This window comes from Dendrobates tinctorius, unplaced genomic scaffold, assembly GCF_039654945.1.
Source record: "Dendrobates tinctorius isolate UK_male_01 unplaced genomic scaffold, ASM3965494v1 ptg000138l, whole genome shotgun sequence".
Taxonomy (NCBI): Eukaryota; Metazoa; Chordata; class Amphibia; order Anura; family Dendrobatidae; genus Dendrobates; species Dendrobates tinctorius.
Window position 1 is genome coordinate 21,969,739 of NW_027361806.1, and position 14,111 is coordinate 21,983,849.

Genomic DNA, 14,111 nt, shown 5'->3' on the forward strand with positions numbered 1-14,111 from the left:
TTGGGTCATTGTCCTGCTGGAATACCCATGACCTCTGAGGGAGACCCAGCTTTCTCACACTGGGCCCTACATTATGCTGCAAAATTTGTTGGCAGTCTTCTGACTTCATAATGCCATGCACACGGTCAAGCAGTCCAGTGTCAGAGGCAGCAAAGCAACCCCAAAACATCAGGGAACCTCCGCCATGTTTGACTGTAGGGACCGTGTTCTTTTCTTTGAATGCCTCTTTTTTTCTCCTGTAAACTCTATGTTGATGCCTTTGCCCAAAAAGCTCTACTTTTGTCTCATCTGACCAGAGAACATTCTTCCAAAACGTTTTAGGCTGTTTCAGGTAAGTTTTGGCAAACTCCAGCATGGCTTTTTTATGTCTTGGGGTAAGAAGTGGGGTCTTCCTGGGTCTCCTACCATACAGTCCCTTTTCATTCAGACGCCGACGGATAGTACGGGTTGACATTGTTGTACCCTCGGACTGCAGGGCAGCTTGAACTTGTTTGGATGTTAGTCGAGGTTCTTTATCCAACATCCGCACAACCTTGCGCTGAAATCTCTTGTCAATTTTTCTTTTCCGTCCACATCTAGGGAGGTTAGTCACAGTGCCATGGGCTTTACACTTCTTGATGACACTGCGCACGGTAGACACAGGAACATTCAGGTCTTTGGAGATGGACTTGTAGCCTTGAGATTGCTCATGCTTCCTCACAATTTGGTTTCTCAAGTCCTCAGACAGTTCTTTGGTCTTCTTTCTTTTCTCCATGCTCAATGTGGTGCACACAAGGACACAGGACAGAGGTTGAGTCAACTTTAATCCATGTCAACTGGCTGCAAGTGTGATTTAGTTATTGCCAACACCTGTTAGGTGCCACAGGTAAGTTACAGGTGCTGTTAATTACACAAATTAGAGAAGCATCACATGACTTTTCGAACAGTGCCAATACTTTTGTCCACCCTCTTTTTATGTTTGGTGTGGAATTATATCCAATTTGGCTTTAGGACGATTCTTTTTGTTTTTTTCATTTAAGACAAATTAAATGAAGATAATAATACCAAAGAATGTGTTTGCAATCATTTTCAGGAAGAAACTGAGTATTATCTGACAGAATTGCAGGGGTGTCAATACTTTTGGCCACAACTGTATACAGCGCTGGGGGGGGGGTCGTATATACATCACGGGGAAATATATACTGCGCTGGGGGAAATATATACAGCACTGGGGGAGTATATACAGCGCTTAGGGAAGTATAAACAACTCCAGGGGAGTACTTCTATGGCCCCCACCCTCGATCCCTATGCCATGAACTTCTATAGCCCCATCCTGGATCTGCCCCCATCCACCATTCCAACAGCCCCTACCCAACATCCCTACAGTCCCTATCCCTATTCCCTTTGTACACTTGCTTTGGCAAAACTAATGTGCATTTAGTCCTGCCAATAAAGCTTCTTTGAATTTGAATATACAGCACGGGGAGGAATATATACAGCGCTGGGGGAGTATATACAGCGCTGGGGGAGTATATGCAGCACTGGGGGAGTATATACAGCACTGGATGAGTATATACAGTGCTGGGGGAGTGTATATACAGCGCTGGGGGAGTATATACAGCTCGGGAGTATATACAGTCCTGGGGGGTAATATACAGCACTGGGGGAGTATATACAAATCTGGGGGAGTATATACAGTGCTGGGGGGAGTATATACAATGCTGGGGAAGTATATACAGCGCTGGGGGGTATATACCGTGCTGGGGGGTGTATATACAGTGCTCTGGGGGAGTTTATACAGTGCTGGGAGAGTATATACAGTGCTGGGGAAGTATATACAGCACTGGGGGAGTATATACAGCGCTGGGGGAGTATATACAGAGCTTGGGGAACTATAAACAACTCCGGGGGAGTATATACAGCGCTGGGGGGAGTATATACATCACGGGAAATATATACAGCACTGGGGGAGTATATACAGTGTTGGAGGAGTATATACAGGACTGGGGGAGTATATACAGTTCTGGGGTGTATATACAGCGCTGTGGAAGTATATACAGTGCTGGATGACTATATACAGCACTGGATGAGTATGTACTTTGCTGGGGGGAGTATATACAGCACTGGAGAAGTATATACATCACTGGGGGGAGAATATACAGCACTGGGGAAGTATATACAGCTCTGAGGGATATATACCGTGCTGGGGGAGTATATACAGCTCTGGCGGAGTATACAGTACAGACCAAAAGCTTGGACACACCTTCTCATTCAAAGCGTTTTCTTTATTTTCATGACTATGAAAATTGTAGATTCACTCTGAAGGCATCAAAACCATGAAGTAACTCATGTGGAATTATATAATTAACAAAAAAGTGTGAAACTACTGAAAATATGTCTTATATTCTAGGTTCTTCAAAGTAGCCACCTTTTGCTTTGATTACTGCTTGGCACACTCTTGGTATTCTCTTGATGAGCTTCAAGAGGTAGTCACCGGAAATGGTCTTCCAACAGTCTTGAAGGAGTTCCCAGAGATGCTTAGCGCTTGTTGGTCCTTTTGCCTTCACTCTGCGGTCCAGCTCACCCCAAACCATCTCGATTGGGTTCAGGTCTGGTGACTGTGGAGGCCAGGTTATCTGGCGTAGCACCCCATCACTCTCCTTCTTGGTCACATAGCCCTTACACAGCCTGGAGGTGTGTTTGGGGTTTTTGTCCTGTGGAAAAATAAATGATGGTCCAACTAAACGCAGACCGGATGCAATAGCATGCCGCTGCAAGATGCTGTGGTAGCCATGCTGGTTTAGTATGCCTTCAATTTTAAATAAATATATACAGCACTGAGGGAGTATATACAGTGCTGGGGTAGTATATACAGCTCTGCGGGAGTATATACAGTGCTGGGGAGTATATACAGCTCTGGGGGAGTATATGCATCACTGGGGGGAGTATATACAGCGCTGGGGGAGCATATACACCTCTGGGGGTATATACAGAGCTGGGTGAGTATATGCAGCGCTGGGGGGAGCATATACAGCTCTGGGGGAGTGTATACAGCGCTGGGGGAGCATATACACCTCTGGGGGTATATACAGAGCTGGGTGAGTATATGCAGCGCTGGGGGGGCATATACAGCCCTGGGGGAGTATATACACCTCTGGGGTATATACTGCGCTGGGGGAGTATATACAGCGCTGGGGGGAATATACAGAGCTGGGTGAGTATATGCAGCGCTGGGGGGAGCATATACAGCTCTGGGGGAGTGTATACAGCCCTGGGGGAATATATACAGCGCTGGGGGGGGTATATACAGCTCTGGGGGAGTATATACAGCGCTGGGGGAATATATACAGCGCTGGGGGAGTATATACAGCTCTGGGGGAGTATATACAGCACTGGGGGGAGTATATACAGCGCTGTGGGAGTATATGCAGCTTTGGGGGAGTGTATACAGCTACGGGGGAGTATATACAGTGCTGGGGGAGTATATACAACTCTGGGGCAGTATATACAGTACTGGGGGAGTATATACAGCGCTGGGGGAGTATATACAGCGCTGGGGGAGTATATACTAGTTCTGGGGGAGTATATACAGCGCAGGGGGAGTATATACAGCTGGGGGAGTATACATCTGAGCCAGGAGGGGGCCATGGAAATGAGGAGTGCAGAGGACATCACCTCCACTGGCCAGGAGGCTGAGAGGCCAAACAACCCCAATATGGAGGAACCCGAGTCTAATCAAAGTGAGCCAGAAATAAGACCCATAGAAGAGAGAAGAGAACCTGCTACCAGCATAATCTCCAGCACAGACCCCCATCAGCAGCCACATCCCCCACCAACAACATCACAAAGTCCTGACACCGTCCTCATAATGGACTCAAATGGGAAATACCTGAACACAAGGCGGCTATTCCCAGGAAAAAGGGTCAATAAAATCCGCTGTGCAACTATTGAGCAGGTGACAGCCTTTGGATGTAAAACAAATGACCCTGACTTTATACAAAGACTGAGAAATATAGACATTCAGATCCTCCTGGAAACATGGACCAGAGCCGAAAACGAATCTCTGGTGCCCATCGGATACAGGGAAATCTCTGTCCCTGCCCTGAAAAATAAAAACATCAAACAGGGCCGGAGCTCAGGAGGAATACTGATCTGGTATAAAGAGGAGCTCCACCAGTACATCAAACCGGTGAAGAGAGGAGGCAGCCACATATGGAACAGGATCAGCAGCTCCATCCTCACCTCTGTCTGATGTCTATCTCTGCGCCACCTATATACCACCACCAGAGTCACCCTACTTCAATCCAGACTGCTTCGAGATCTTACAAAGAGAAGCCGCCCACTATCAGGGCCTGGGCAAAGTTCTCATCTTTGGAGACCTCAATGCAAGAACAGGGAGAGAAAACGACTTCCTGACCACGGATGGGAACATCTACATATTTGGAGCAGAGAATGACGGCCAAGACTCAGTAGTCACAGAGAGAAACAGCTATGACAGTACAGTCAACAAAAGTGGTAAAAAGCTCCTGAACGTATGCAGAAGTTTAGGACTTCATATTCTTAACGGACGAACCAAAGGAGACTCCTTAGAGAGGTGTACACTAAACTCCCATGTAGGGAGGAGTGTAGTAGATTATGCCATTACAGATATGATCCTGGCAAATATCAGCGCCTTCATAGTCTCCCCACAAACGCACCTGTCAGACCACAGCCAACTTCTTCTGTACCTGAAATCTACAGAGAAACCATCCACTCAAAAGCCACAGCAGAGCGGCCTCTTCTCCCGGCCTCCATCCTATAAATGGTACAAAATGTCGGCATTAAAGAATAAAGAGGCTCCCAGCAGACCTGAAATACAGCGGATGCTCCACCACTTCTACAACTACGAGTACCAGCCTAACCCAAAGGGAGTGAGTCAAGCTGCAAAAGACCTCAACAATATATTCTATGCAATGGCCAGACTGTCTGACCTTAAAAAAGTCAACTACAAGAGACCAAAAGAAAAACAGACCAACGGATGGTTTGACAGAGAATGTAAAGCCGTACGGAAGACCCTGAGAACAGCCTCAAACAAGAAACACAGAGACCCCAACCACCCGGGTCTGAGGGAAGCCTATGAAACCATACAAAGGCAGCACAAAACCATCCTCAGGAGGAAGAAGCAGAGTTACATCTCCACCAAACTTAACCAACTCCAAGATGCCCTCCAAGACAACTCCTTCTGGGAACTATGGAACCACATGGGCACAAAAGACAAGAAAGACAACATCCTTATCCAAAATGGCAACATCTGGCTCCAGTACTTCAGAGACCTCTATAAAGACATTCCAAAGGAGGAACTAAGCCAACAACAGGAAAGCATAATGGCAAAACTAAAAGCAATGGAGGAAAAAGTAAAAAACTTCCAAAACCCCGTGGATGCACCTATTACATTACAGGAAGTAGCAGAGAGAATCTCTTCCATAAGATGTAGAAAAGCCGGTGGCCTGGATGGAATCCTACCAGAAATGCTGAAGTACAGCCCACCAGAAATACAGGCCGCAATGGTTAAACTCTTCAATATTGTGCTAAGTGCCGGCTACTTCCCTCCTACCTGGAATCAAGGCCTCATCACACCCATCCACAAGAATGGGGACAGGTATGACCCAGCCAACTACAGAGGAATATGTGTCAGCAGCAACCTGGGAAAACTGTTCAACAGCATCCTGAACAAGAGGATCCTCAGTTTCCTCACCGAGCACAACGTCCTCAGCAAGAGCCAAGCAGGGTTCATGCCAAACCACCGCACTACCGACCACATCTACACCCTGCACAGCCTCATTCAGAGCCACGTCCACAATACAAAGAACGGGAAGATATACGCCTGTTTCGTGGACTTTAAAAAGGCCTTTGATTCAGTGTGGCACCCAGGCTTATTCCTGAAACTGCTGGAGAGCGGAATAAGAGGAAAGACCTATGATGTTATCAAAAGCTCCTACACCGAGAACCTCTGCAGTGTGAGGGTGAACGGCAGAAGAAAGGCTTATTTCCAGCAGAGTCGGGGAGTCAGACAAGGCTGCAGTCTAAGCCCAACGCTCTTCAACATTTACATCAATGAGCTGGCTACCGCTCTGGAAACTTCCACAGCACCAGGTCTCACCCTCCACGACGTGCAGGTGAAATTCCTGCTGTATGCAGATGACTTGCTGCTTCTGTCACCAACCGAGAAAGGCCTCCAAGACAACCTGAAAATCTTAGAGAAATTCAGCTCCACCTGGGCTCTACCGGTCAACCTAAAGAAAACCAACATCATGGTGTTCCAGAAGAGAAAGAGAAAATCAGACCAGCACCCTTCATTTATCCTCAACAACTGCGCCCTTACAGGAACGGACAAATATACTTACCTGGGCCTAAAGATTCACCGATCAGGGAGCTTCAAACAAGCCATAGAGACCCTGAAAGACAAGGCCTGCAAAACCTTCTATGCCATCCGAAGGAAACTCTACCATCTGAAGCCACCGGTGAGGGTCTGGTTAAAAATCTTCGACTCTATCATCGCCCCAATCCTCCTGTATGGCAGCGAAGTCTGGGGTCCTCACACCTACCCAGACTGGTCAAGGTGGGATTCAAGCCCAACAGAAATATTCCACCTGGAATTCTGCAAGCACCTTCTCCAAGTCCATCGGAGCACCTCCAACAGTGCTTGCCGGGCCGAGCTGGGCAGATTCCCTCTACACCTAACGGTTCTAAAGAGGGCACTGTCATTCCGGGCTCACCTACATAGGAGCAATCCAAGCTCCCATCACCATAAAGCCCTGACACATGTAGGGGAAACAGAAAAACCAGGACCCTCGGAACAGCTCACCCAAACCCAACCTGACCAGAAAACCATTCACAGCAACCTGACAAAAGCCGGTATCAGGAAGATGGTAGACGAAGGCCAGGAGAGGTACGTAAGTGACTGGAAGAACGACATCATCAGCTCACAGAAACTGACCATGTACCGGAGTCTACAGAGAGACTACAGACTGGCCCCATACCTGGAGAAATTCCCGGACCCCAAAGACCGCAAGATCCTGAGCCGGTATAGACTCAGTGCCCACAGTCTGGCCATTGAATCCAGCCGACACAGGCAGAGCTACAAGCCCAGGGAGGAAAGACTGTGCCAACACTGTGACCAGGAGGCCCTGGAGGATGAGACCCACTTCCTGCTACACTGCTCCAAATTCTCAGCAGTGAGGGACACTCACTTCAGGAGACTCTCACATCTCTTCCCGGATTTCACCACCATGAAGGAGGACGAGAAAACATACATCCTGCTGGGGGAAGAAGAGAGAACAGTGGAGATAGCAGCGCAATATGTGAGCGAATGCCATAGACTGCGAGAAAGAGAACTATGATATGCCATGGACTTCTATGGCACCCACCCTGGATATGCCCCAACCCCCCATCCACCTTCCCTATGCCATGGACTTCTATACCCTCATCCTGGATCTGCCCCCATCCACCTTCCCTATGCCATGGACTTCTATAGCCCCATCCTGGATCTGCCCCATCCACCTTTCCTATAGCCCCTTCCCAACATCCCTATTCCCTTCTGTACACCTGCTTTGGCAAAACTAATGTGTATTTAGTCCTGCCAATAAAGCTTCTTTGAATCTACAGCTCTGGGGGAGTATATACAGCGCTGGGGGAGTATATACAGCTCTGGGGGGAGTATATACAGCTCTGGGGGGGAGTATATACAGCTCTGGGGGAGTATATACAGCTCTGGGGGAGTATATACAGCGCTGGGGGGAGTATATACAGCTCTGGGGGAGTATATACAGAGCTGGGGGAGTATATACAGCTTTGGGGGTAGTATATACAGTGCTGGGGGAGTATATACAGCTGTGGGGGGAGTATATACAGCGCTGGGGGGAGTATATACAGCGCTGGGGGAGTATATACAGCGCTGGGGGAGTATATACAGCGCTGGGGGAGTATATACAGCTCTGGGGGAGTATATACAGCTCTGGGGGAGTATATACAGCGCTGGGGGAGTATATACAGCGCAGGGGGAGTATATACAGCGCTGGGGGAGTATATACAGCGCTGGGGGAGTATATACAGCGCTGGGGGAGTATATACAGCGCTGGGGGAGTATATACAGCGCTGGGGGAGTATATACAGCGCTGGGGGAGTATATACTAGTTCTGGGGGAGTATATACAGCGCTGGGGGAGTATATACAGCGCTGGGGGAGTATATACTAGTTCTGGGGGAGTATATACAGCGCTGGGGGAGTATATACAGCGCTGGGGGAGTATATACAGTGCTGGGGGAGTATATACAGCGCTGGGGGAGTATATACAGCGCTGGGGGAGTATATACAGCGCTGGGGGAGTATATACAGCGCTGGGGGAGTATATACAGCGCTGGGGGAGTATATACAGCGCTGGGGGAGTATATACAGCCAGCGTCGGACTGGCCCACCGGGGAACCGGAGGATTCTCCGGTGGGCCCTGGCATCTGGTGGGCCCTGGCACCTGCAGGCATACAGGGCCAGCAGTTGCCTAGGGCCCCCGCTGGTCCAGGGGCCCCCAGCCAGTGGTGTGTCGCACACCATGCAGCTGCTATGGGGGCCCCTGCCAGCGGAGCAGCAGCGGGTGTCAGGAGGGAGGAGCCCCTGTCCCCGCTGCTAAAGAGAAATGAATATTCACTGCGAAGCAGTGAATCTCATTTCAGGTCTCCACCCCCAGAGGCCCCGCCCCCAGCCCAGTAAGCCGCTCTGCATCAGGGCCGGCGCCGCCCTCAGTCCTCTCTGCTCCTGGCTCACAGCCAGTGCGCGATGACGTCACTACATCGCGCACCCGCTGTGTGTCTGGCAGAGGGGGGAGCTCCTGACACTGAGGCCGGGATCAGCGTGGGAGCGAGGAGGAGAGGTGAGTATTGTGTTTTGTGTTTTTTTTTTTTTTTTATATCTCTCTCGCTCTCCCTATCTGTCTCTATCTATCTATCTATCTATCTATCTATCTCTATTTCTCAATATATCTCTCTATCTCTCTTATATCTATCTTTCTATCTCTATCTATTATCTATATCTATCTCTCTATCTTTATATCTATCTTTCTATCTCTACATCTATCTCTTTATCTATCTATCTCTATATCTTTCTATATATATCTCTATATCTATCTATTATGTCTATCTATCTATCTCTATATCTATTATCTCTATATTTATTATCTATCTAGCTACCATCTATATCTATCTATCTTTATCTATATATATCTCTATCTAATATCTATACCTATCTATCTATTTATCTATCCGTTATCTATCTCTATATCTTTTCTCTGTATCTATCTATCTCTATATCTATATCTCTCGCTATCTATCCCTCTATCTCTATATCTATCTTTATATCTATATATCTATCTCTATCTATCTCTATATCTATCTCTATTTCTCTCTATATCTATCTCTATATCTCTATAGCTATCTATCTATATATCTCTATCTATCTCTATATCTATCTCTCTATCTCTATATCTATCTATCTTTATCTATTTATCTCTATATCTTTTCTCTGTATCTATCTCTCTATATCTATCTATCTCTATATATATCTATTATCTCTATATCTATATCTATTTCTCTCTATATCTCTCTCTATATCTATCTATTATCTATATCTATCTCTATCTATCGCTCTATCTCTATATCTATCTTTCTATCTATATCTATCTATATCTATCTATTATGTCTATCTAGCTATCGCTATTATCTATATCTACCTATCTCTATATCTTTCTATCTTACTCTATCTCTATATCTATCTGTTATCTCTATATTTATTATCTATCTTTATCTATCTATCTCTATCTATATCTATCTCTCTATTTATCGATCTCTGTATCTATCTCTCTCTCTATCTACCGCTCTCTCTATCTCTATCTATCTTTATATCTATATCTATATATCTCTATATCTATTATCTCTATATCTATCTATCTCTATATCCATATCTATATATATCTGTTTCTCTCTATATCTATCTATATATCTCTCTCTCTATAGCCATCTATATATTATCTCTATATCTATCTATCTATATATTATCTCTATATCTATCTATCTATCTCTATATCTATCTATCTCTATATCTATCTATCTCTATATCTATCTATCTCTATATCTGTTATCTCTATATCCATATCTATCTCTATATCTATCTATCTCTATATCTATCTTTCTATCTAACACTATATCTCTATATCTATCTCTATATCTCATTATCTATCAATCTATATCTCTCTCTCTTTATCTATCTATCTATTGATCTATCCATCTATTTCTATATCTATCTCTATATCTATCTATCTATTATCTCTATTATCTATATCTATCTATCCATCTATCTAGCTATCTCTATCTATCTCTATATCTCTCTATATCTATCTTTCTAACTCTATATCTATCTATCTCTATACATATCTCTATATCTAGCTATCTCTATCTATCTCTCTATCTATCTCTATATCTATCTATCTTTCTAACTCTATATCTATCTATCTCTATACATATCTCTATATCTAGCTATTATCTCTATATCTATCTTTCTATATCTATCTGTCTCTATATCTATCTATCTCTATATCTATTATCTCTATATCTATCTATCTCTATATATCTCTATATCTATTTTTATTTATAGCCATCTATCTATATATATTTATCTCTATATCTATCTATATATGTCTATATTATTATTATTATTATTATATCTGTATATCTCTATCTATTATCTATCTCTATCTATTATCTTTCTCTATCTACAGTATATATCTATCTCTATATCTATCTATCTATCTATCCATTATCTATTTTCTATCTATCTCTATATCTATCTACCTATCGATCTATCTATATTTCTTTCTATATCTATCTTTATATCTATCTCTATGAATCTTTCTATCTTTATCTATCCATTATCTACTTTCTATCCATTATCTACTATCTATCTCTATATCTATCTATTTCTACATCTATCTTTCTATCTATTTCTATCTAACTCTATATCTATATATCTATATAGCATTATACCCTATGAGGGGGCAGCATTATACCCTATGAGGGGGGCAGTATTATACCCTATGAGGAGGCAGCATTATACCCTATGAGGGGATGCATTATTCCCTATGAGGGGGGCAGTATTATACCCTATGAGGGGGGCAGCATTATACCCTATGAGGGGGCAGCATTATTCCCTATGAGGGGATGCATTATTCCCTATGAGGGGGGCAGTATTATACCCTATGATGGGGTGCATTATTCCCTATGAGGGGGGCAGTATTATACCCTATGAGGGGGGCAGTATTATACCCTATGAGGGGGTGCATTATACCCTATGAGGGGGGCAGTATTATACCCTATGAGGAGGCAGTATTATACCCTATGAGGGGGGCAGCATTATTCCCTATGAGGGGGGCAGTATTATACCCTATGAGGGGGGCAGCATTATTCCCTATGAGGGGGGCAGTATTATACCCTATGAGGGGGGTGCATTATTCCCTATGAGGGGGGCAGTATTATACCCTATGAGGAGGCAGTATTATACCCTATGAGGGGGGCAGCATTATTCCCTATGAGGGGGGCAGTATTATACCCTATGAGGGGATGCATTATTCCCTATGAGGGGGGCAGTATTATACCCTATGAGGAGGCAGTATTATACCCTATGAGGGGGGCAGCATTATTCCCTATGAGGGGGGCAGTATTATACCCTATGAGGGGGCAGCATTATACCCTATGAGGGGGCAGCGTTATACCCTATGAGGGGGGCAGTATTATACCCTATGAGGAGGCAGTATTATACCCTATGAGGGGGGCAGTATTATACCCTATGAGGGGGGCAGCATTATACCCTATGAGGGGGGCAGTATTATACCCTATGAGGGGATGCATTATTCCCTATGAGGGGGGCAGTATTATACCCTATGAGGAGGCAGTATTATACCCTATGAGGGGGGCAGCATTATTCCCTATGAGGGGGGCAGTATTATACCCTATGAGGGGGCAGCATTATACCCTATGAGGGGGCAGCGTTATACCCTATGAGGGGGGCAGTATTATACCCTATGAGGAGGCAGCATTATACCCTATGAGGGGGTGCATTATTCCCTATGAGGGGGGCAGTATTATACCCTATGAGGGGGCAGCATTATACCCTATGAGGAGGCAGCATTATACCCTATGAGGAGGGCAGCATTATTCCCTATGAGGGGGTGCATTATACCCTATGAGGGGGGCAGTATTATACCCTATGAGGGGGGCAGTATTATACCCTATGAGGAGGCAGCATTATACCCTATGAGGGGGTGCATTATTCCCTATGAGGGGGGCAGTATTATACCCTATGAGGGGGCAGCATTATACCCTATGAGGAGGCAGCATTATACCCTATGAGGAGGGCAGCATTATTCCCTATGAGGGGGTGCATTATACCCTATGAGGGGGGCAGTATTATACCCTATGAGGGGGGCAGTATTATATTCTATGAGATGGCTGCATTATATTCTATGAGATGGCTGCATTATACTATGTGAGGGGGCTGCTTTATATTCTATGAGGGGGCTACCCCAACTCCTGCTACATAATTAAGACATGTACAACCTTATATTATACCCAGATATTAGCGTGTTTTACCGCATAATTGGTGGTCTGGTATTTAACTCTATGCAGCTACATAGTGGGCCCCAAGAATGATTTTCTCTGGTGGGCCCAAGGTGTTCCAGTCCGACGCTGTATACAGCGCTGGGGGAGTATATACAGTGCTGGGGAGTATATACAGCTCTGGGGGAGTATATACAGCACTGGGGGAGTATATACAGAGCTGGGGGAGTATATACAGAGCTGGGGGGAGTATATACAGCGCTGGGGGAGTATATACAGCGCTGGGGGAGTATATACAGCGCTGGGGGAGTATATACAGCGCTGGGGGAGTATATACAGCGCTGGGGGAGTATATACAGCGCTGGGGGAGTATATACAGCGCTGGGGGAGTATATACAGCGCTGGGGGGTATATACAGCTCTGGGGGAGTATATACAGCACTGGGGGAGTATATACAGCGCAGGGGGAGTATATACAGTGCTGGGGGGTATATACAGCGCTGGGGGAGTATATACAGCGCTGGGGGAGTATATACAGAGCTGGGGGAGTATATACAGCGCTGGGGGAGTATATACAGAGCTGGGGGAGTATATACAGCGCAGGGGGAGTATATACAGCACTGGGGGAGTATATACAGCTCTGGGGGAGTATATACAGCGCTGGGGGAGTATATACAGCGCTGGGTACCGTGGCCTGAGCCCCATGTGACCGGGGGAGGCGCCGCGCTGGCTCCGGGCCACTGGCTCTCACTGCGGGGAGGGAGGTGGCGCCGCAGCCGGGACGCAGGAGCTCGGTACCCGCCACTGATGGCCGCTGCTGGGGCTGAGCTGGAAGGAGCGGTCGCCTGATCCTGCGGGAGGATCACCGGGAGCGGAGGACATGGCCGGCATCCTGATGAAGGTAACCGCTGCGGCTTTGTTAGAGGACAGAGAGAGCCGGGGAGGAGCCGGGGACTGCGGAGCTGCTGTGCCTGCGGGACGTGAGTGATGGGGGCAGGATGGACGGAGAGAGAAGAGGATGACAAGGGCGAGTGTGACAGAGTGTGAGCGGAGTATCAGGGTGAGTGTGAGCGGAGCTTCAGGGGTGAATGTGTGAAGAGTATCAGGGGTGAGTGTGTGACAGAATTGTGAGCGGAGTATCAGGTGAGTGTGAGCGGTGTATCAGGGGTGAGTGTGAGTGTGTGACAGAATGAGAGAGGAGCATCAGCGGTGAGTGTGAGTGAAGTATCGGGGTGTGAGCAGAGTATCAGGTGAGTGTGAGTGGTGTATCAGGGGTGAGTGTGAGTGTGACAGAATGTGAGCGGAATTTCAGGGGTGAGTGTGAGCTCAGTGTCAAGGATGAGTGTGAGCTCAGTATCATGGGTGAGTGTGGGCGGTATATCAGGGGTGAGTATGAGCTGAGTATCAGGGGTGAGTGTGTGACAGAATGTGAGCAGAGTATCGGTGTGAGTGTGTGGAGTATCGGGTGAGTGTGAGATCACTGTGAGTTGAGTGTCCG

At 46.3% G+C, this 14,111-nt stretch overlaps 1 protein-coding gene across 4 annotated transcripts in view; it reads left to right on the forward strand.

Annotated features, from left to right (window-relative positions):
• Window positions 1-13,381: 13,381 nt before the first annotated feature.
• Window positions 13,382-14,111, forward strand: part of ST6GALNAC3 (ST6 N-acetylgalactosaminide alpha-2,6-sialyltransferase 3) — a 426,930-nt gene continuing 426,200 nt past the window's right edge. For 3 of the 4 annotated variants that reach the window (XR_012220156.1, XR_012220157.1, XM_073544821.1), the window contains exon 1: window positions 13,382-13,514. Coding sequence is in view for 2 of the 4 variants with exons in the window: in XM_073544821.1 (XP_073400922.1) it covers window positions 13,494-13,514 (21 nt within the window). In the remaining 2 variants the exon portion in view is untranslated. The remainder of the gene's footprint in view (window positions 13,515-14,111) is intronic. The other variant, XM_073544823.1, reaches the window with a different exon arrangement.